At 34.3% G+C, this 24,426-nt stretch overlaps 2 protein-coding genes and 1 pseudogene across 3 annotated transcripts in view; all 3 read left to right on the plus strand.

Moving 5' to 3' along the window:
- Positions 1–20,465, plus strand: UBA3 (ubiquitin like modifier activating enzyme 3). Of its 2 annotated transcripts, XM_016119265.2 has the most exons (18): positions 1–84; positions 275–316; positions 2,091–2,211; positions 3,508–3,588; positions 7,127–7,209; positions 9,536–9,616; positions 12,387–12,430; positions 12,771–12,835; positions 13,139–13,294; positions 14,108–14,210; positions 14,338–14,451; positions 17,816–17,869; positions 18,380–18,416; positions 18,503–18,584; positions 18,916–19,016; positions 19,139–19,202; positions 19,298–19,352; positions 19,680–20,465. In XM_016119265.2, exons 1-18 carry the CDS (start codon positions 65–67, stop codon positions 19,766–19,768), a joined length of 1,392 nt encoding a protein of 463 aa, XP_015974751.1. In that variant the 5' UTR covers positions 1–64; the 3' UTR covers positions 19,769–20,465. The 2 variants fall into 2 exon arrangements, with proteins under 2 accessions (XP_015974751.1, XP_015974752.1); XM_016119266.2 differs by lacking the exon at positions 275–316 and having other exon boundaries at positions 10–84; positions 19,680–20,187.
- Positions 15,206–15,324, plus strand: LOC118602399 (annotated as a pseudogene).
- Positions 20,466–21,383: 918 nt separating the features above from the next.
- TMF1 (TATA element modulatory factor 1) overlaps positions 21,384–24,426 on the plus strand; it is a 33,001-nt gene continuing 29,958 nt past the window's right edge. The window contains exon 1 of the mRNA XM_016119264.2: positions 21,384–22,722. Within this exon, the coding sequence (XP_015974750.1) occupies positions 22,581–22,722 (142 nt within the window). The 5' untranslated portion in view covers positions 21,384–22,580. The remainder of the gene's footprint in view (positions 22,723–24,426) is intronic.

The following is a 24,426-nucleotide window of genomic DNA, read 5'->3' on the forward strand; positions in this document are numbered from 1 at the left end:
TGACCCCGCCCCTAAGCTTGGTCATGCCCGCCGTGGGGGCACCTGGGAAGAGGCGGAGAACAATATGGCGGATGGTGAGGAGCCGTAAGTACCTGGGCCCTGCAGGCGTGCCGGGCCGGGCTGGGTTGTGCGAGAGCGCGGTGGTGGACGGTAGTCGCCGCCACCCGGGGTCCCCTCACTCACCCCCCGCCCGGTCCCTTCGACCCCTCATTCTCTCGCGGCGCCCAATGTGTAGCGTGATGCTGACCCTTCTTTTATTCTCTCTTTCTTTTAGGGAGAAGAAAAGAAGGAGAATAGAGGAGCTGCTGGCTGAGAAGTTAGTGCTGCCGGGAGGCGGGGATCCCTCTCCAGGGACCCCCGCCTCCCCCCACCCCAGGCCTAGGGGACCAGCCGCAGCCGCCCCGGGGGGCTGGGAGGGGGGCACCTGGAGCGCAGGCCGCGCGGCCTCATCCCCTGACCCCCGTCCCGCAGCCCCAGGGGACCGGCGGTCCGCTCCTGGTTCCTTATCCCAGGCAGGCACTGGGCCGGGGGTGCACCGCAGCAGGTCCGGCGCGGACTTGCCAGAGTACTTGATTGACCTAAAAGGTCTAGAGGAAGGACCCGTGCACCCCTCCTCCTCTTCTATCCCAAATTGTCAGAGACATGACCTTTTTAAAAGGAAGTCTTACTTAAACATACAAAATGGAAACCAGGCCGTTTCTGGCCTTTCGTAAACACGAAGACAATAGTATTAATTGCAAACTTTCTATGAGAACTTTATATGGTATAGTACTAAGCACGTCAGTCATTTTTGCAGAATAATTGAGAGTGTAGATTCCAAAGAGATCATTTTGCCACTTATTACACACCCTGTTTCTTATCAGATGCTTAGTTTTGTGTGGTGAGACAGATTTAAACAATGTTTTCCAACCTGGCCAACGCCAAATAATTTTTTGCTCCTGCCTACGTGGGAGGAGAAGAAAGTACTCTCTTTCAGTGGGTGTGGTTTAGTTATTAATTTTTGTGCCAAATCCCAGTAGCATTGCTTTAGTCTTTGGGTATCTCCCTCGGAAAGTTGAATTTCATTCAGTTGCAAGAGGATTGGTGTGTCAAGCTTAATTTCACATTCCTTCCCACTTTTCATTTCCTTTCCACTTTTTTTTTTAAATGACAGTTTAAATGTTTACTGCATGCCGAGTATTGTACTGAGGCCTCAGTGTAGGTTCTCTATCTTCATTCTGACCCCAAGTAGCCATAAACAATCTACAGATGAGTTTTATGGCTGTTATGTAATAATCTACTTAAGGTCACAATGCTATTAATTGTGGAACCAAACCCAGCTATGACATGAAAACCTGTGGTCTTTATTGCTAGACAATACTTCCTGTTCCCTTTTGTAAAAATATTAGTATTTTCAAAGGTAGAAATTGTGGGGTTATAAGAAATTTGAAAATTAAAAATAATTACAACCAAACATGAGTTTTGCACTGAGTCCTATCTTATTCAGTTGTATGTTCTAAAAGGTTTCTAAATGGTAATGCTTATCTGGCAATCTAAAACTTTTTGCGCACCTCATAATGGTATTAGATTCTTTTTTTTGCAAATTGGGATCTCTGTTTCAGAGAAAAATGTGTGCAAGTTCTTTTCATGAAAAATATTTAAATCACACCTTCCAAACTTGGAAAGGACAAATGAGTTAGATTTGAATCATTACAATTCTGAAAGTGCAGTTACATGTTTATTTTTTTTTCTTGTCACTGATATTTTTTGATCCAGGCTTGTTGAAGGTACAGTTTGGGGAAGTTTGCAATAATCTTTTGTAAATTCCAAATGTAAAACCCATTTCTCACTGGTTAAACAATATCCCAAGTTTGATTTTGGTTTGCTTAAGCAACCCAGAAACATGTAGACTGATTTATTTCCTCAAACACATGCAGTTCTTAATTTTTAATAAACTATAGAAAATTAAAAGCATAACCACATTAAATATTTCACCTTTTATTTGAGCAGGTTTGGTGTGGTTACCTTTTCATTTGGGGGAAACCATAATAGTTGTAGGTGTGCCTTTTTCATATTGACCTTTGCAGCTGAATTTACTGTGTTCTGTGCAGAATGGCTGTTGATGGTGGGTGTGGGGACACTGGAGACTGGGAAGGTCGCTGGAACCATGTAAAGAAGTTCCTCGAGCGATCTGGACCCTTCACACACCCTGATTTCGAACCGAGTACTGAAGTGAGAAACATTTATTTTTAAATAACTCCTCTAATAGTTTTATATTTCAAAAATAATAAAATGCTTTCTTTTCATTTGCTTTTATAAAAATACTAATACAATTGTGTATGTTATCTTGAAATATTAAATTGAATATTTGCAACCGATTTGAGTCATTTTCACATTTCTCATGAAATATGTTGAAATTTTTGAGTTACATTATAATCTCATTTAAAATTCTAAGTTAATATTTCATTTTAAATTCCAGTTTAAAATGACTTCTGACATTCTCCTTTTTAGTCTTACTATGAGAAATTAATTTTGATAGGAATATAGATGTGCTTGTTTAAATTTTGAAATTTAGTTAAATGAACACCTTAGGTTTGAACGTGACTAATTGCATGTTAAAAATTATGTGATTGCTGTATAATTGAGTAATAGAACTTTGGGCTGATAGTGTCTGACTTAAAGCAAATGTTCAATTAGATAAAACTTGTTTTTTATTACAAGGTAGAGAAAAGGATGCTTTATAGTAAATTTTTATATTTCGTGTTTACAAAGAGCTTTTTGAAATGGAGGTATTGTGCTACTCCAAAAAGTAAGATGCAGACTCTTGGGTTTGACCCAGTGTCTCATCTAAATAACTTTTCTTTCCTTTAATTTTGGACAGAATTGACAGTATTCCGCCTTCCTTTGGATCTACCATATTTTCTTGTGCTTCTGGTGGGGTGTTTTTTTTTTTTTTTTTTTTTGGCCTGGTGATTTAAGATAGTACTATTAAGTAATCATTTCAAATTGTATTTCTGTTGATACACATTTTTTAAGAATTTATGTTTTTTCTTCCTGCAGTTTCACGTTTTGTAAGTTTCACTTACTCTAAAAGAATAACAACTAATGTTTTTTTAAAGAACCTTAAACATTTTGTGCAGTGCTTGAGTCTCTGTTCTTAAGGTTTCCACACTTTTCTATTTTTAGGAAGTCGGTTAAATAATGAATTCGATGCTTTCCATCCCCTTTTAAAGTTAAAAAAAGATAACTAGGCATAGTTTTTCTGGTTAGAAATGGCTTTTTAATTTTATACAATAAAAGTCAATTCAAAAACATTAAAATTGAAATGCTCTGAAATCATTAGGGTTATTATAGAATTTCTGGTTCTACCTTGTTTATAAATTTAAAAGAGTTTATTAAATAGAGATTCTGCTCTTTATCCTAATTTGCATTTTTCGTGGAAAGAGCGGAAACTATTTTATGGCTTGTATTGATGGTGCTTATGGTTTTTATCAACTAGATTTTAATATGCCTTTTTACTCTTTACAGTCTCTCCAGTTTTTGTTAGATACGTGTAAAGTTCTAGTCATTGGAGCTGGCGGCTTGGGATGTGAGCTCCTGAAAAATCTGGTAATAGTATATAAAATACGTATTTTTTTCTCCTTTTTGATAATTTTCCTTTCTGTCATACTAGGAAAATTTCTTCATTATGATTGTTAACATTTTGTCCTGAGCCTTTGTTAGATAAATTTAAATAGTTAGAATGATGGTAACAACTTTGGAACTTTTAAACTCTAAAGTTCTCAACTATAATGTCTTTAATAGAAATTCTTGTTCTTTGCTCTTTGTTAAAGAAATCTTTGTGCTTCCTCTTGATAAGCACTCATTAATTTCAGTGACATAAATAACAAAATTGATAATTCATATTTTAACATGTTGTAATTTCAAAGAATTTGTTATTTTTTTCTTAAAGATGACCCACTTAGGTGGCTAAGACATTGGGTCATTTTATGTAGAGGGAGACACTGAGGTTCAGAGAGATTAAATGCCTTGCCCAAATTTTTCTGGATTATAGTGATGGGCATGGGATCTCATCCAGCTCATCAATTCGTAGTCAAGTGTTTTTTCTTCTGAACCATAGGTCATTGCATGACCTAATCAGACTAATATTTGATAACAATATGATAATAAAATTTGGGAAAGCTAAACTTTTTTTTTTTATTATTCAATTTGTTTTTGATGAATATCATTTGAAGAGAGAGTCACTGTTTAGTGAAACTATTTTATATACTGATTGGAAATCCATAATTTGTGATTTAATTAATTAACTTAATTGATTTCTGATAACCACAAAGTCTCTTTTAAAAAAAAAAAAAGTTTATTTAACAAAAATGGATAGGAGGAGAATTGATTTAGAGCTGACGTATGCCAGGCTTCTCACTAGTATATAGAAAAGTAGAAATGCTAAAGACTCCTTAGAAAGTGAAGCCAGTAAGGGAACCACATGAAGGACCTAAAAAGTTGACAACATTAATTTTGCTAGAAAATAGTAACATCACTCCTAGTGAAACTATAAACACTTAATACACTCATGATACTTAGTGCTGTGCTAGATTCTGTGGGGATTATATATAGATCAGCATGATCTATGTCTTTTAATGAATTTGAAGTTTCATTGGGGAGAGAACTCTCACATAATATAAATAGCAGTGTGTGAGATATATTCTGTGGGGATGCCAAAATGATAATACCTTATTAGACATAAATACTCTAGCAGTATGTGAGCCAAGGAGTTCTAGGAAGAAAGGATGGGCAGTGGTTTTGGTAGGCATTGTATGCACAAACGCTTAACTTTTTCCATTTGAAGCTGTTATTTGTAAATGTGATGTAGATTAATGTAAAGTAATTGGGAATTAGATCTGAGGAGTAGTCATCAAGCAACGTTAGGAGTGGCCACGATTTTTATTTATTACATTGTAATAACCTTACACAAAAGAAAACTAAGAGTTTTTGATATTACCACTGTTATTTGGCTTATTTCAGACATAAGTACATAAGCAATATACATTTTTTTCAACATTGATCGTAAGACCCCTGCCCCTCGCCTCCCCCCGCCCCCCAAGACTCACAGTAAAAAAAAGAATATGTCATTAATATTATTGATTGAGCAGATATTTATTGAGTCTCCTTCCCCATGTGCCAGGCATTATTTTAGGTGCTAAAGATACAGCATTGAACAATACAGACAGGTGTTTCTGGGGCTTACATAATAGTGGAAGGAAAAAGATAAGTAAAAAAATACATAGTATGTTTAATGGTAATAAATGTTTTGGAGAAAAGAAGAATGGAAGATCTATAGCCTGGTGGGAAGGGAATGAGTTTATGAAGCTATTTGAGCAAAAGTAAGCAAGAACATTCTAGACAGGGAACAACAGATGCAGAAGCTGTGAAGTGAGAGCATAACTATTATGTTCTATGAAGGTAAGGAGGTTATTACAGATAAAGCAGAAGTGGTTAAGGGAGAGTATTTATTTTCAGAGAGGATATCAGAGGTAATAGGAGATGGAGGGGCTTGAAATGAATATCACAAAAGACTTTGAAGGTTACAATAAGAACTTAGCCTTTTACTTTGAGTCAGAAAGATTTAAGCAGAGATTTAAGTGGATGAGTTGACTTGATCTGACTTTTAACTTGGATCTCTGTGGCTTTTATATTGAAAAAAGACCTAAAGGAAGAATAAAAGAGGAAGCTGAGAGGCTAGTTAAAAGGTTTCAGTCATCTAGGCAAGAGATGACAGTGCCTTGGAACAGGGTGGTAGAATTGGGATAGACAGAGGCATTCAAATTATGGATATGTTTTGAAGATGAAGTCAACAAGATTTGCTAATACATTGGTTGTGGGACAAGAGCGAAAAAGAATCAAGGATGACAACAAGGTTTTTGTCCTGAGCAACTGGAAAGACGTTTGTTAGCATTCATTAAAAAGAGGGAGACTTGGGGAAAGGACAGATTTGGTGGTGGTGGTGGTGAGCAAGGATGGTTGAGTTTGGTTTTGGAAACTGTCGAGTTTGAGAGTTCTGTTTGATGATAGTTAAGAGTACAAGAGTACTCTTAAGTTCTGGCCTACAAAGTAGGAGGAAAACTGAGTGTGGTGAACTGGAAACCAATTTGTAAAAAGTGTTCAAATTCTCATGTGAGTGGCAACCAAGTGAAGAACGTGTTTTAATGAATTGATCCACACAATTCCAAATACTTCAGATGGGTAAGGTCAGAGACTGAGAATTGGTCATTGGAGGTAGCAACATGGTGTTCACTGTTGACCTTGACAAGTGCAGTTTTTGGTGGAGTGGTAGGAATGAAAGCTTGTTCAGAGTAAGCACAAGAGAGGAGTATGAGAAAGCAAGTATGGAAAAGTCTTTTGAGGATACCTTGTTAGAAGGAAGGGCAGAAAAATGGGGAAATTATTGACAAGTGATTTAAATTGTTTACTTAAGTAAATTGACCAAGACTAGAAAAGCATGATTAATTAATGAGACTTAATTTTTTAAAATCTTTTGCTTCTGCTGGTAAATTTAAGCAGTGGTTATAGTGTTGGAATGCATGGCATTATCATTGACACACAACAGTGTTTTGTTTTCCCTGTTTTGATTGCTCGTTCTTGACTCAATACTTTTAAGATAATCCTTTTACATTACATGTGCAGTGTACCTATATGTTTATAATATACATCTTATAATAGTTATTTCTGGATCATGGCATGCTTAGTGTTTTATGAACTAAGATAAAGTTTGTATAAACTGCTTTTAACATTATTCTGAAGAATAGTATGTACAGTTAATTAGTAAGACTAGTAAAATGAAAAACTCTGGCAACAGAAAGCAACAAACTTTACACATGTGTTTATGGGATTATAAAACAACTGTAGAAATTTTGAGTTGTTCTCTTTTGGTTTTAGACTATTTAAAACTAAGTAGGTACATATTTTTGACCTTTACAAGAACCATGAATTTCATATACCTTGTAAGACTAACCATCGAATACTATTATGTAAAATTGCTTATTGAGAATTTGTAGATTTAGAACGACATTGAAAACAAATATTAAAATTTCAACTGTGAGGTAATTTCTGCTTAATTGGATTTTTTTTTTTTTTTTTTTTATCCCCACAGGCATTATCTGGTTTTAGACAGATTCATGTTATAGACATGGACACTATAGATGTTTCCAACCTAAATAGGCAGTTTTTATTTAGGTAAGTTTTAATATCTTAAAGAAATTTTCAAAAAGTTTATGTGATTTTGGGGTGACTGTGGTCTGAAGATAGAGTTCAGCTCTTCTCTTAGTGAATTCACAAGAGAACAGTAACTGGAATATTAGGTCCTAGTGAAATATATTGGTGAGAACTTAAGAGCCAATATTTCAGTGATGACTCTGGGACAGTGAAGTTGTGATGGTGTCTGAGGTTTTTACAAAGTGGGAAAGGAAATGAGTTGAGAGAAAACTCAGGAGCAACTGAAATGGAAGAAAGGGATAAATTACCTTAGACATACATAAAATAGAAAAATCATGTAGGAATGGTTTGTAAGAAATGATTTTAATAACTGAAAGTGGAACACGTGCAGCTCTGAGGAAAAGTTCATTAGTGAATTTTAGCATGTAACACTTAAGGGTTTGAGTAGCTAGACAAAAGTGTCTATTCATTAGTCAAAGAATTATAGATATGGAGAGATGATGGACTTTTTCCTTCTAGTGATTAGGGTACTAAGAGGAAGCAGTCAGTCCTGGGTATGCAGGGTAAGTTTAGGTTAGGTTAGGTTAGAAAAGATAAAATTAGCTTTTAGGATAGGCATTAAACCTCTACTTTATCTTTGTGGAAGATCTTAAAGAGATTAAAGGGTTAAATTAAGTGAAGTTAATGAAATGTTATTGCAATGTGAATCCTATGTTTAACTTTTCTTTGTTTATTTTTTAACCCTTGCAGTTTCCTTTCTCTATAGAAAAATTTTGAGGCCTTTGCCAGCCTGACAAATTTTGGTGTATAAATGTTCTTTAAAGCACCCTACTGAATTGATTGGTTATGATAACAATGGTCGTACCCTTTAATTTTTGGCTAAAATAATGATTGAAGATCTTAATTATAGTTAACAGATATTGAGTGATTAGGATGTATTAGGTACTTTCTAAGAAAGCTCTATTCATTTAATCTCAGGGCAACCCTCAGGGTAGATACTTGTTTTCAAGGTTAAAAATAGACCAAGGTATCCTACAAGGATGATGTGTGTGAAAACCCATTTTATTTAGGATGCATTTTTTTAGGTGAAGTAATTTGATTCCCTAATCTCGGAATGATAAATTAGCACACAATCTCCACAGAAACAGTCTAGTAGTTATTTCATTTTGGGTCCACTGTAAAAAGCACATAAAATCCACAACTGAGATGAATCATGAAAGTATACTTTACCCCTTTTATATACCTGATGAAGGAGTATGAAGAGCTCTATCCAGAGTAGTTGAATGTAATACTGAAATCAAGTTTCTTGATTTATAATAGAGCCTTTTCTATTGCAAGCTAGAACAAAGACTACAACTCTTGTCAAGTTTTGAATGAAAAAAGAACACTGCTTTATTGCAGAAAAGAAAATAGACATGTTAAAGTATTTTTCCTTAAAATTGCACTTAAGTATTTCTAATAAGCATATTGATTTTTTAAAAAATTGTTTGTGTTTATATATGAAAGAATATGAAGAGATAAGATTATAATAATTTTCTTCCAGGTGTTCATAGTCTAGTATGATAGACCTGTGTGTATAACAAAAAAGTGAAAAAGTAGTAATGAAGCACTAACATATACAAGAAGTGATTTCTTTGAGGAGAATGAGGAGATACTAGGAAAGAAAATACCATTTGCACTGAGATTAGAAGAGTAAATTCATGTTTTTTCCCTATCTATAGCTACTTATTATCTAAGAGTGACCTTTGAAGCCTTATATTTTTAGCTTCTCGAAAATACTGGTGACATTTGCAATTTTAGATAATGCCTTTGGAAGTATTCCTTTTTCAAAAATGTGGTTATGGCTTCTTATGGGACACAAAACTTACTACTTAATCAGCACACATGGAAAGAAAGGGATAAATGAAGGTTCTTGCATGCCTAGAATGAATCTCATTGTGTATATTTCAGCTAAGACCTGCATAGTAACACTTTGAAGTTCTGGGATTGAGGGCAGATACTTGGAAGGCTCTAGGTCTGGGATAATTTTTTTACATGGGGAATTGCCACCGTGAGAACTGGCCAGGAAATATGCCATTATTATGCTTTATGGGGGATGGGGGGTAGGGGGAAGACCATTCACATTTTCACTTAAATACAGAGTTGTTAGTCTTTGTAAATACTTAATTTGGAACATCAGTAAGGGTTGACATTTAGTGTTAAATGACTGTTCATCACAAATAATTAGAAAAAATATTTTTTCTAAATACTCTCTAACTATAAACTCAATGTGGCCATTTTTATGTTTGAAATTATAACATCTAGATTTAGTTCATGAATGATAATTTAAATATAATTTTTCCTGTAGGCCTAAAGATGTTGGAAGACCTAAAGCTGAAGTTGCTGCAGAATTTCTAAATGACAGAGTTCCTAATTGCAATGTAGTTCCGTATCCTTTTGACAAAAAATTATTTTTTTAAAGCTTTTGTTTTTTTCTTTATTATAAAAGACGTTTAACATAGAGAATGTAGATAAACAAAAAGAAGAAAAGAGCAACAGCAGTTAGCTTATTACTGAAATGTCTGCTGTTAACATTTTGCTTTATATCCTTCCAATCTTTTCTTTAAAGTTACATAATTTTTTTTGCCCTGATTTTTAAATTAAGCTTCTGTAGCCAGGGCCATCGCTTATTTCGCATTATTGCTCTTAATTTCAGTGTCAGTTGCCTATCTCCTGTACTAGACTGTAAGTTTCTAGGATGGATCCAATTAATCTTTGTGTCTCCTTATAGTAGAAGACAATAGACAGTATATTATTAACCAAATAGAAGGTGTCAGCATTAATTTATTTGATAAAAAGTATATATTCTAACAATGAACATGTTGAAGCTGAAATTTAAAATACAATGCCATTTGCAACTACTGAAAAAAACCTTAAGTGTAAATAAAATAAATATGGGATTTGTATGCTGAAAACTGCAAAATGCCGATGAAGGAAATTGGACAGTTCAACATAGTAAAGATGTCACTTCTGCCCAAATTTACGTCCAGGTTTAATACAATTTCTATAAAAATCTCAGGAAGTTTTTTTGTTGCTACGGACAAAATTAATCTAATATTGATGCTGAAAGAGAATAAAGTGAGAGGAGTTACTATCTAATTTCAAGACTTTATTATATAGTTACAGTAATCAAGACTGTGTAACCATGTAGTATTACCAGAGAGGTAGACATAAATCAGTAGAACAGAATAGAGGAGCCAGAAATAGCCCTATGGACATATGGCAAATCGATATTTGACAGAGGTGCAAACGATTCAATGGAGGAAAGTTAATCTCTTTAACAAATTGTGGTGAGCTGTTGGATATACATAGGCAAAAAAAATGAATTAACTTAATTCTCGTAATTACAAAAAGTAACTCAAAGTTGATTATAGGTTTAAGTGTAAAATGTAAAACTAAAACTTTGGAAGATAACAGAAAATCTTTGGGACCTAGGGTTCGGTGAAATATCTTTAGACCACATCAAAAACATTCATAAAAGAAAAAAATTGATAAATTGAACTTCATCAAAATAAAAACTTGCTTAGTGAAGGACCCTGTTAAGTTAAGATGATGAAAAGACAAGCTGCAGATTAGAAAATAATATAAAACAGGTATCTGACAAAGGACTTAGATCTAGAATATATAACTGTTAAAACTCAACAGTGAAAACACAATGCAATTAGAAAATGGACAAAAACATGAAGGGATATTTCACTTAAAAAGGTGGCAAAAAGTACATGAAAAGATGTTCAATATCACTAGCTATAAGAAAAATCAAAATTATGACCACATTGAAATATTACCACTCACCTATTAGAATAGCTAAAATAAAAAAATTTAATAGTAATGAAAGCTGGCAAAAGCTGGCATAGGTACAGAAAAACTGGATCACTCATGTTGCTGATGAGAAATGTAAAATATTGTAGCCAACTGGAAAATAGTTTGTTTTAAAAATTTAAACATACACTTTCCATATGACCCATTAGTTTTATTCTTGGGCATTTATCCCAGAGAAATGAACACTTAGATTGGCATAAAACTTTTTCTTAAATGTTCATAACAGCTTTCTTTTCAGTAGTCAAAAACTGGAAACAACCAGAACACCCATCAATAGGTGAATTTTAAAACTGGTACAGCCGTACAATGGAATAATACTAAGCAATAAAAGTATACTAACTGGTAAAATATGTAACAATTTGGATGGATATCAGGGGCATTATGCTGAATGAAAAATGCTAATCTCAGAAAGTCATAAATTGTCAGATTCTATTTATATAACATTCTTCCAACGACAAAATTACAGAAATAGAGAACAAATCAGTGATTGCCAGGGGGGAAGGTGTGACTCTAAAGGGATAGAATAGCACTAAAAAGATCTTTATAGTGATGGAGTGTTGTGTATCTAGATTGTAGTGGTTTATACAAATCTACATGTGTTCAAATGACAAATATACACACATTATACCAATGACACACGTGGTTTTGGTATTGTACTAATGTAAGATGTAACTGTTGGGGGAAGCTGATGAAAGACACACAGGACCTCTCTGTACTATCTTCAGATTTCTGTGAATCTATATTATTTCAAAGTAAACAATTTAAAGATGCAAATATAGGCCTCAGTTGGGGAAAAAGAAAAAAAGTATGTACACTCTGTCCTCATTACTTAAATCTCGGAAACTTTTGAGTATTTCATAGAAATCCAGGAGGTGAGATTTCTTGGTTGGCTCCTGTGTCCCCTATTACTCTTCCTCCAGTGTTTCTCTGGTTCTCTTTTGACCTTTCTGTTCTAGTTGCAGCTTATGCCTTCTGTTTGACTAGCATTCAGACGGTACAAGTCTGAGTGGGTGAGGGTTAGTACTGAATTTATTTTTCATAGCTTAATTGTAGGCCAAAATAAAAAATCTAGGACAGCATAGTATATGTTGTATATATCTTTTGCTTCAAAAAAATATATATACAGATATAATAGATTATCGTAATTTTAGAGAAGTATAGGGAAGGAGTGTTTGAAAAATTTTTGTCAAAGTGAGTTATGTTCTATTTTCTACAATTCCACTGTTCTGAACATTTATGTAATTTTTATATATACATTTTTAAGATTTTCCTTATGGCATTGTCAAATTTACTTTACAAATTACAAATTCAGAAGCTTAAGTTCCTTTACTTAAATTCAGACATTTCAATAAGATTCAAGATTTTAACGACACTTTCTATCGACGTAAGTTATTCAGTTGAAATTCTTAGTAAATTCTTACTGTTTTTTAGTTGCTAGCTATTTGAATATTACTAGCTATCTGAAGGCTATCCTTTTGCTTTTATCTCTTGGTGTTGGCTTTCAGTAAGGGTGCTGACAGATTGATAAGAGAATGCCAGTTTTAATTCTTACTTGATTCCATTTAACTGGATTTTCCTGTTCTCACTTAAGGAAAGATTATTCAAGGATTAGGAGGGTGTGTGTGTGTGTGTGTGTGTGTGTGTGTGTGTGTGTGTGTTCTTTAAAAGTATAAATTTTATGCCATGGCATTAAAAAAAACAACCTACATTTTTTTTTCTTATAGAATTTCATATAATAGTATGTGGACTGGACTCTATCATAGCCAGAAGATGGATAAATGGCATGCTGGTAAAGACTTTAGTGTTATGGTTCTCTAAAGTTCTTGCTGTTACTCTTAATGCACTAAAAGTTCGAATTGCATATAATATTTTTGAAAAATCAGAGTTTATTTAATTTCCAGTTAAGTACCTGTACTTCCTATGTTTATTGCTAGTCGTTTTCAGACAAGGACATAAATGTTAATATCATAATCCTTTGATTTGGTATATTAGTACTCAGTAATGCTATTGATGTGTAGAATTACTTAATAGCATGCTTTTTAAAAAAATTTTCTTATCCCCCTCTTTTAAACCCTTCAAATAATTTTCCTAGATATCTCTTCTAAATTATGAAGATGGTGTATTAGATCCAAGCTCCATTGTCCCTTTGATAGATGGAGGAACAGAAGGTTTTAAAGGAAATGCCCGGGTGATTCTGCCTGGAATGACAGCTTGTATTGAATGCACACTAGAATTGTATCCACCACAGGTAATCCAGGAAGTACCTGCATTTATTTTATAGTATCTTGGGCTGGAATTAGGGTTGAAATATTGTCTCTTCAGTATTTAGGATTTTTAATTAGAGGTAACCATATTTTAAAAATCATGCTAAGAAGAAAGATGATAAAATATGAAATTCAGCTCTATTTGAGGAAAGTAATGGACTGAATATCATAGCTTTGATACTATTATTTTAATAATTCATTAGTATTTTTATTTTTTGGAGAGTAGAGATCCAGGGATCAATTAAAAATTATATGTTGAGATAGAGCTATAATCTGTTTTCTTCTGTTTTTGCCTATGATTGTTTCAGAGAAATAAATACTGGGGTGAGAATTATCTTTCCGAATGTGGGGCTCTTTAATCTACAGACCCACTTTCAAGGACAGTTGCAATTTTGATTTCTAAATGTAATAATTTTATGAATTTTTACTTGGGATTAATTTAACTCTGGATTTGCTTATGTTTTGTTTTATTTTTTATCTTCATTTAATGTCAGTAAACAAAATGCTCATATTTGAGAATTTATTTAGCACTGTCTTCTTGTAGTCTAACAAAGTTAAATTTATATACCTTATAAATGTAGGGCAAACCTGTTTTTATAGTTAGATCAGCCTAAGTGACATGACTCAGACACTTCCTCTTAGTTTTAGAAATATTATGGTATAACAGTTTTGTTTCTATAAGTGGAAGGCTAGGATGAATTATAAGAAACTTGTTACAAACTAGATCATAATAGAAGTGACATTTAAAAATGATTCATTGTTTTAAATCTACTAAAAAGGACAAACTATGGTTTTAGGTTAATTTTCCCATGTGCACCATCGCATCTATGCCCAGGCTACCAGAACACTGTATTGAGTATGTAAGGATGTTGCAGTGGCCCAAGGAACAGCCTTTTGGAGGTAATAAACCTCATTTCATAATCCAGAATATAGACTATTCATCTATATTATTCATTTGATAATTACGTTAAACACAAAATGATTTATATTTACATGTTTCTCTCTTCTCCTCCCCCGCCCCCAATAGAAGGGGTTCCATTAGAGGGTGATGATCCTGAACATATTCAGTGGATTTTCCAAAAATCCCTAGAGAGAGCATCACAGTATAATATTAGGGGTGTTACATATAGACTCACTCAAGGTAAGTTAGTGATTTGTAATAAATTACAATCTTGGGGTGATCCTTTTTTTTAGGGGCTGGGGATGCTTTGGAGGAAATAATAGATAAGTGATTGAAATGGAAATAGTAGTTTCCTGGTGCCCCGAAGTTGGTAGGAGGGAAGTAAATTCAGCAGGATCCATACTATTACGAGGAGGACTTTAATAAAATCATTGAATCTTACTTACTTTGGGTTGGAAGAAGACCCTAATGCATCTAAGTTGACTCATTCATTTTACCTTCATTGAAGAGCAATTTATCACCTCCTGGGCAGTCTGTTCCACATTTGGCCAAAACCGTTAGGTAATTATTCTATATATTGAGAAGAAATCTCCATCTTTAGTTTGATCTGAGTATTGTCCCAAGATATACCATATATAAATCTAATTCCCTTTTAAGTAGTAGCACTTAATGTATTGAGAACAGTGATCACATTCCTTCCAAATCTTTATCACTGCCACAAACCTCTCTAGTTCTTTTAACTTTTTGACATGTTACATGACTTTAAATCTCTATTATGTTGTTTTTCTTTAACCGTATTTTAGTTATCCATACTTAACTAGGCTAGAATGTAGCATTCTAGGATTGGTTTTATTTTAGATAAATAGCCTTCTAATAATTCTGATAATTGATGCAATCTTAGAGGAAAGCAGGGTTTTTTGTTTGTTTACTTGTTATTTACCTTGATATTATACTTTTGTTTTTGAGGTTATTATCCACTAAAATCTAGTTTTCCGTCTATGGCCATGCCACCCTGAACAAGCCTGATCCCGTCTGATCTCAGAAGCGAAGCAGGGTCAGGCTTGGTTAGTACTTGGATGGGAGACCACCTAGAAAGACCAAGTGCTACAGGCATTAAAAAATAAATAAAATAACATATAGTCTTCTCCACATATACAATTGCTAAGCCACATCTGCCTGTCATAGGGCAGTTTTGAGAGGTGGTAGTTTTGTAATTTTTATACTCAAAAATAGGCCCTAATAAATGTTCTCTTAAATAAAACCTGCTCTTCTCTCTCTCATACATTCTTTTATGCCCGCCAACTTATCTGTTCTTTCTAGTTTCATTCCACCTATTGTTTTGACGATAATATTCTCGTTATTTTTTTTCCAAATAATTAAAAAATTTAACAAGACTGAAATGCAGAGAACTGACATCTGAAACATACTTCTGGTCTGGCCCTAAATTTTAGATTTATCTCATTTTGTTGATCAGACCTTCTTGAGTACTTCATATTTTTTTGTCTTGTTCACAAGGATGTCATAAAAGACCTTTCCAGGTGTTCTGCTGTAGCTTGGATATACTATCTTCCACATTTCCCTGAGTTGCCAAAGTAATCATAGTAACTTAAGTGAGACTAGTCTAACATAACTTATCTCAGTGAACAATCATAATGTTCAGTGTTAGTGATTAATGCTTCCCAGTCTAGGTATTCACAGTTTATCCTTTCTGGAATTTTGTCCAAGATCATCAGAGAGTTCCCAAGGTAGGACTTGGTCTTCATTTTGAAAATCTGCCATTGTCTTCAGTGATTATTTCCATAAATTTACTGATATTCTAATAATGTCATTTGAAAAGTTCATTCTTAACACACTCCTTGTTGGTTCCTATACTCCCCCTATTCTGACCCGCTTCGTGCCCTTTTTTTTAATGATGACATTGGTTAACAAAATCCAGTATGTTTCAAGTGTATGGTTTGTGTTCCTTGAATACACCAAGCTCATTTCCACTGTAGAGCTCTCCTGGTCCTTATGCCTGGATGCTCTTCCTTGAATTCCCTCAAGGCTAGCTGCTTATCACTCAGGTATCAATATAACCAGTTCTCTCATTCAGCTGAAAATGACTTCTTAGCCGTTCACTGTTTTACCTTTGTACTATTGCTCAGAATTAATGGTAGCTTCATTTTTCTATGCAAGAAATATTTCATACCCCTTCTCTGGGATCTTTACCCTTCCTGGCTTACAGAAATACTCTTTTCCTAGATCATTGCATGGCTTCATCTTTCTCATGGTTTAGATTTCAGCTCAAACTATCACCTCAAAGAGGTCTCCCCTGACCATCCAATCTAATGGACTGCTCCCATTGTCAGTCCTATAACACATACCTCATTTCATTTTCTTCATAAAACTCCTTATATTTGAAATTTTCCTATGTATTTACTTGCATGTTATCTCCCTCACCAGAATGAAAGCTCTATAAAAGCAGGTCATTTTTTTCACTGCTGCTCATCATAACACCTGGAACTGTGTCTGGCATATAGTACAGATTTGGTAATTGTCTGAATTAAATGAATTCAGTTCATCCTTATCAGGAACTGTAAACTCATTTCAATATGTAGTCTTGTTCATCCTGCCATACCTTTGAGCAGGGCTTGGTGTGTGCTTTACAACTTGATGATTGAGGGGTTTGACAGGGAAGGAAAATCAGAAGTGAAGTTCAGCTTTTTTGAAGGATTGGGGATGGGATTATTATTTCGGTAATGCTCTTATTGGGCCATGTCTCTCTTTATCCTTCTCATCGTTTATGACTACCTGTTTCTCCTTTCAGTACATCCTACTGTATGTGGTTCACTGGAGAACTTCCAGTTTAACCATCATGAGGTTAGCTCCTCCCTATTTCTTCTCTGAAATTAAATGTAATCATATGGTCAGAATTAACATTTTAAAAACAGCTTTCCAGACTTCTTAACTATCTTCCTTTCATGTCTTACATATTTGCTTTTTTTCCTTAAGTTTTGGAAACTTTCCTACACCAGAAGTTACATTTTTTAATGCTCTCTCACATTCCAAGATAATATGACTACTTTTCTTTGAAGTTTTTGTTTTCTATAATAAACATTCAATATAGTTATAAAATAGAATATTTATTTTGTTCTTAAAAAAATGTATAAAGTGGGGTTTTGTTCATTCCTAATGTGAATACTGAGATGAAAAAAATAGGGTAAAAATAGAGAACTGTGCTTAATAGTTTTTGTAGTACAAGTTGTAGAGTGAAACGAAAATACTTTGGGCTAGTAATACCTATTTAATCTTCACATTGTCCCTAGAACACAATAAACACTCTAATTGTTAGCTATTATTGTCTCATCTTTATAAGTAGCTTAGTGAAGAGTTGTGTGTTTTTGTTTTTTTTTTTTACCACTGTAACTTATCGAAGCTTCTAAACATGCTATAAAATGATGGGAACATAAAAGAAGATTACTTCACAGTTAAATTTAAGTCTATTTTGTGACTTGAAAGCTTGGCAAATCAAGTTATGAAATGATATTTAATAATTATACTGTCTAACTTAAGATACATGCTTTTTAAAAGAAACGAACATGTTTTAATAAGTATATTTTTTCAGGAGTAGTAAAACGAATCATTCCTGCAGTAGCTTCTACAAACGCAGTCATTGCAGGTGAGAAAAAAGGCCACTGCTTAATTTTGTTTCTTACCTTTAGTTTTTGATTCAATATCTAAATTGACAATTTTTTATCCAGTTGATCTCAGAAAACTGGTGTTCTAGGAATTTCATATCTTCTTGAGTGGGTGGTATAATTAAGCTGTCCAAAAAAGAATAAGCTATTGGAACTTGTATATATTTTGTCTTAACATATGTCATAAAGTGTTCTGCAGTAGGATGACATTGTAGGACCATTTCTTTTTAATTGGTATGACAGTCTGCTCATTATTCCAAAGAAGAGGAAGGAAAACATGTAATATATTAACCTCACTTGGATTATTATGCAAAACAAATATAAAATTTGTTAACTTTTCCAGTTTTTTAAATATAAGATTAGATATTAACCTATTTTTTAATCAATAGCCTTGTAAAGTTTTCTGATTTACAACTGACTTTTAAACACTTTTAATTTTAAATGTCTCATTTTCATTAAGTTAAAACACCTTTGTTTTCTCCCCTCTTCAGCTGTGTGTGCCACTGAGGTTTTTAAAATAGCCACAAGGTAATGGGTTTCATTTTTAATGTGTATGTACTTCTCTGTTTTGATCTGGCTCAATTATTTAAAGATGAACATTTTTTTCATTACAGTGCATATATTCCCCTTAATAACTACTTGGTATTCAATGATGTAGATGGACTATACACATACACATTCGAAGCAGAAAGAAAGGTTAGTATTATACTACTGAAAACTTTTTCGATCATGCATACTTTAATTTTTAAGTGTTAATTACTAATTAGAAATATGAATAAAATTGCCCATGCTCTAAGTATTTTCAAACTTTCAGAAACCTAATTATTACATATTTTTTGTTGTATAGCTTGGAATAACTACATAACTAATTTAGGAAAAATGGCCTATGAAAAGCAGGTTTTAAAGCAAAAGAGTTTGTTAATAGGAAATAAGCATGGTTATAAAACAACTAGATTTTCATTTCATTGTTGTAAAGAGACTTATTGGTGCATCTGCTGCTGTGATGTATTGTGTTTTATATATGTAGGAAAACTGTCCAGCTTGTAGCCAACTGCCACAAAATATTCAGTTTTCTCCATCAGCTAAACTACAGGAGGTTTTGGATTATTTAACCAATAGTGCTTCTCTGTAAGTGTTCTATACTTTTGTTATGTTGTGGAATAAATTTTAAGATTTTAAAACTTTAAAAACTAGAATTGTGTTTTAAAAAGTGATGTTTGATGGGTTTTTTCCTTCATAATCATATTTAGGCAGATGAAATCTCCAGCCATCACAGCCACATTAGAGGGAAAAAATAGAACACTTTACTTACAGGTGATAAGTGTTCAGTTTTTATTTATTTTGCAAAATTATATTAAAAATTTAATTTCATTTAATATGCTTTGCATTAAAAGAATTTTGTTTTCTAGTCAGTAACCTCTATTGAAGAACGAACAAGGCCAAATCTCTCCAAGACACTGAAAGGTATTTTAAATGAGTATATTTATTTACTAATCAATTTCTCTTCTTTAGTGAAAGTAACATACTTCTAGATTTGTTCTTAATACCCTCGGATGATGATATCATCATAATTACTTATATCTTTAGAAACAGTAATGGCATTAATTGCTCTTTTAGTAGAATCTTTAAAAATCTCGAAGAAGTCAAATATAATATTCCCTTGATTAAAGAGAACTGGATTTTGATATTTGTCATGACCATAATACTCTTTAGTTTGGATATGTGTGTGTTGTTATCGTTTTTGAGATTTTTATTTTTTTGATTGGGTTAATTTTACTTTTTCTGTTTTAGAATTGGGACTTGTTGACGGCCAAGAACTAGCAGTTGCTGATGTCACTACACCACAGACTGTACTATTCAAACTTCATTTTACTTCTTAAGGAAAATAAATCTGCACATAATAGAAAACTTAAGGAAATATACTTCGTGAATGCTAAGAAATTTAATTGATTCATTTTTAGCATTAGTGTTGCTGGAATTTGACTTTTTATATAATGAGCCACTCTTTTTTAACTTTATAACTTTCCCTGAACACAATTTTGGGGTTGATGCTTATAATATTTTCATTAATAATATGGTAAATAATGCCTGGAGAGAGAGATTATGAGCAAATGTATTGCTTCTTTTCAAGGAAGAAGCTAACACCCTCGTATATGTGAATTTTGTTATTATGGTTAAAGAATGCATTCCTCAGTTTTTATTTGAGCACCCACATATGCAAAAAGATATCCCTTTAAAGAAAATAAAGTTGAGTTTCAAATAATGTTAAATGTTGTAACAACATCTAGAGCATATTGAACATAGCCTACATCTTACTTATTTAATATTCATTTAATTGTGGCTGTCCAACTGAATATTAATTACTGCAAAGGTTGCCCTGTCCATAGTAATTTGTAAATAGTGTTATAGCTGAATACCTGTGCATGGAAATGGGAAATATTTTCATGTGTTTATTTACAGTGCCATAGAGGCCAATATGCACAACATTGAAACCAAGACATGGATGTTTAAAAATTTAATGTTTAAACAGTTATCACTGATGCTTTTGCACTATTTATTAATAAAATCATATATTGTCAACTTTTCTCTCTGAAACTTTTTAAAATATATTGATAGTACTCTAGTTCTCTGGTAATAATTTTTAAATATGTAGCAGAATTACTAACACAATTTTTATTGTACCTAGATTAAAACTTTTTAATTAATTTTATTAGTTTCATGTATACAGGACATTGGTTAGGCATTTATATAATTTATGAAATGATTCCCGAATTAATACTTTTGCCGCAGTAAATATCTACTGATTTAATTTGCCTAACAATAATGAAATGGAATAACTATATTAAGGTCTCTTAAAATGCCTCCCCCCAACCCCCACAAACAGGGTAAGGCTTAAAACAAAATCAAGCATGATGACTGTAAAATGAGTTTTAGTATCAGTGTGGAAAAATGTATGTGTTTTCAATGTTCGTTGTTGACTTAGCAGTTTTCTATTCAGAAGCTTTGAATAGAAAGGGGTTAAATTTTCATTTATTCTTTCTAGCTCCATATTGACAAATGATTTTAAGTTTCATTATAAAATTATATGGGATAAATTTCTCTGCTTTACTTAAAAATATTTAGTTACAGATTCAGTATAAATTTTTGAATATGAAGGAACTAACATTCAGCACTTTATATAGGTACAATAATAATTCTCAAAGTACCCTTGTGAAGAAGGTAACAGTATCTTCAGAGAGCTGAATAGTTTTAGAAAGTTTAGGTCATTTACTCAAAACTGTACAATTAAAAGTCTCATCTACCCCAAAACCCCTTCTCAAGCTACTTAGATAAACTGAAGTAACCTGAATTATTTAGTACTACATGTGTAGATTTAGTAAACTGCAAGAGTTTCAAATGCAAATTTTTACTGAAGTAAAATTATTGAAAGAAAACTTAAGGGCAGGCAGAGTTTAAATCTGATTTCTTTTTTCTTTTTTTTTTTTTTAAATAAATCCTTATGACTTGGTTCCTTGCAGTGGGGTAAAGTATTCAAATATAAGGGACAGACAGGTTAGGTAAATAACCAGAGCAGGAAAGGTGTAATAAGAGAATGTAGTAAGATCTGTGGCAAACTGGAGTGAAAAGTATTTGTTAAAAGGGCAACCACTTCTGCTGACTCTTCCATCTTATCCTTATTTTTCAAAATCAGCTAGAAATTGGATTTTTATATGAAATACAGCTTTTTAAATTTGGTAGAATTTTATCTTTAACATTATAGGGGCCAAAGCTAACAGGTACTGACTAGATTAGGAAGACCACCAATTAGATTTCTTCATATAGCTAAATGTTTGAAGAGTGCATGCAGCAAAAGTTGTATTTAAATATATGCACAATACACATTAATAGAGTAATAGGCTTAGTGCTTCCCAGGTTTGTTTCGGCTGGGGCCTAGAGTAGACTTGTATTGTGAGGGAGGGAAAGATCGCGCCTTTACCTTATTCTAGCTTGTAACTCACTGTGGAAGATGGCTTTTTGCTTCCATCAGGTTGGAGCAGGTCTTTTTTACAATATCTAGTATTTTTAGGCAAACCGGAACTCAAGGTTCCTCCTTAAGGCCAAGTTAACACAGAAATGATTAAATATTCGAGGTAAAGTGCTAAGCGAAATGCGAATCCCAAATTTCTCTGTTTGCCATTATGGCTTGCAAGGCACTAGCTCTTAGTACGTGAGCTATTTTCTAGGAAGGAACCCACATGAAAACTCGTTTGTTCTTCGCAAAGGAATCAGCCTCTGCTGGTAACTGCAGTTTTCGGGTGGCTGAGAAGACCCGTGCTACGCCTGTAATCATCAGTATCGATAGAAACTGTTCCGCATTCCTCGGTAACTAATGGCAACACTTGGCTCCCGGATGTGACGTAAACGTTCGTCTTGTTTTTTCGTCTGTCGACGGAACTCAGGACACTGGGATTTGGTTGGTGTGTACGTGGAAGAAGCTAGCGCATGCGCAGTCCAGTTCTTCGTCTCATCTTGTGGGAAGGGTGAGGGTAACCTCCCGGCTTCGGGGGAGACAGGGTCATGGATACCCGCTGACAGTGGCGGTCGAGTGAGGGAGGGAGCGAGGCTGCACCCCTCCCCAGGCCTGCGCCAGTCGGCCTGACCCTCGACCTTCCCGCTTGGTGCTGCCGCCCCACTGTCGGCTGAGGAGGGAAGATGAGTTGGTTCAACGCATCCCAGCTCTCCAGCTTCGCTAAACAGGCCTTGTCTCAGGCCCAGAAGTCCATCGACAGAGTCCTGGACATCCAGGAAGAGGAGCCGAGCGCCTGGGCGGAGACCATTCCATACGGAGAGCCGGGTAAGGAGAGGGGCGGTTCTAGGCTCCCGCAGGCTTCTCTTCCGAGGTAAACAAACAGGTGAAGGGGTTGTACACAGGGCTCCTTCCTCACGAGAGAGTTCTTAGGAAGTCATTTCTCCCCGGGGCATCCTCATAAGTTTATTTTGTCTCCAACTTGGTCTTCGCTCTTTTGCCAAGGGAAAATCCGTCCCCATGTTCCTCGTTGCTTGTGGCCCTGGGTGCGGATTTTGCGGGCCTCAGATGAAAGGGACTTTATTTGATGGTTTTGTCCCCACGCGCTCCCTGGACAGAGCTCCAGTCACAACCCTCTGGAATCGCTGCACTCTTGGGACCAGGAGCCAAGAACCGAAGTACATCAGGGACAGGAGGAACAGTCGCTAACATTTAGGGAGCACTTAGTGCTTAGTAGCGCGTAATGTGCTTTTTATGGCTTTCTCATTTGCAAAGCAGCTTCTGAGTTAGGGTCACTTATCCGTTTTTAACAGAAACGAGGCCCAGATAGGGTAAGTAACTTCTAGGCCACTCAGCGGGTGAGGGGCAGAATATGCTGCAAATACTACCCGTGTACACTGTGGCACAAGATTTTGGGCTTGCATCACAGTTTATTTCCAAATAGGTGAGCTTAATCTTTCAGCGATCTTCCGTTGGTTTTGGCTCTAAGTCTAAGGAAGTTTAGCATTTTGGTGTGTGGGGTAAAGATTTCCAGATTTGGGGTGCATGTGACCTCCGTGGAAAAGAGTATTATTCTTGACTACTCCTTTCTGGGTTTTAATTTTAATTTTACATCGTTGAAAAAAAGTCAGTACCTAAATTTGAGGTATATCATTTTAAGACATTTTGGCCCATGCGTGTATGTCATGATATTATTTTTACAAGATTTTTACCTTGTTGGAGTAGCTCAACTTCCTTTGACATATGTACCCCACATTTGAATTACTGACCTTTAGAGGAGACAATGTAAGTTTTAAATATAAGGATACTCGTTTTATGAAACCTGGGGCTCGAATTGTACTATATAATTCATTTTTTAAAATAGGTTATCCAGAATAGACTTGGATTTTAATGAAATGCCATACGTGTTTGTTGGTCATCTGTGTTTTACATTGCCATCATTACAAGGTTATCAGTCTTCAGTATGAAGTAATTTAAGTGGATATCAGATAATTCTAGGATTTATAGAAAACATTCTCTAACAGTCAAAATTTGACTTATGTAATTCATTAAGATGACTCAATAAATTAAACTAATTGTTGCTATCTTCTGATCAGAGAGTTCCATCTTTAATCTTTCTTGTTCATTTTCATCTTTAATTTCGGTTTTCTCCATTTCTTATAATTGTTTTCATATAATGAACAAATGGATATAAACTATGCCCCTCTAAACTGAAGTTTTCTACACACCTCCAAAGTCATTTTAAAGGATAGACTTTTAGGAGCTTTTAGGTACTTGTGCTCTCCTCACCAACTTCTAATTTGGCATAGCTTACAATAATTCTGCTCAGCCACTTTTGAATTTAGAAAGGGCAGAATTTTAAACAAATGCTTTAAATATTTTAGGGACTATGCCATTTTTTATCATTGGGTTTTTAATAGTGTATATTTCTATGACTGATACTGTTTTTTCCCACTCTAAAGTTATTTTCTCCTTAGTATTTAAAAAAAATCCTAGTGTAAACTGCCATTTATATCAAAAAGCAATAATTCT

This window comes from Rousettus aegyptiacus, unplaced genomic scaffold (genome assembly GCF_014176215.1).
Source record: "Rousettus aegyptiacus isolate mRouAeg1 unplaced genomic scaffold, mRouAeg1.p scaffold_m13_p_4, whole genome shotgun sequence".
Lineage (NCBI taxonomy): Eukaryota > Metazoa > Chordata > Mammalia > Chiroptera > Pteropodidae > Rousettus > Rousettus aegyptiacus.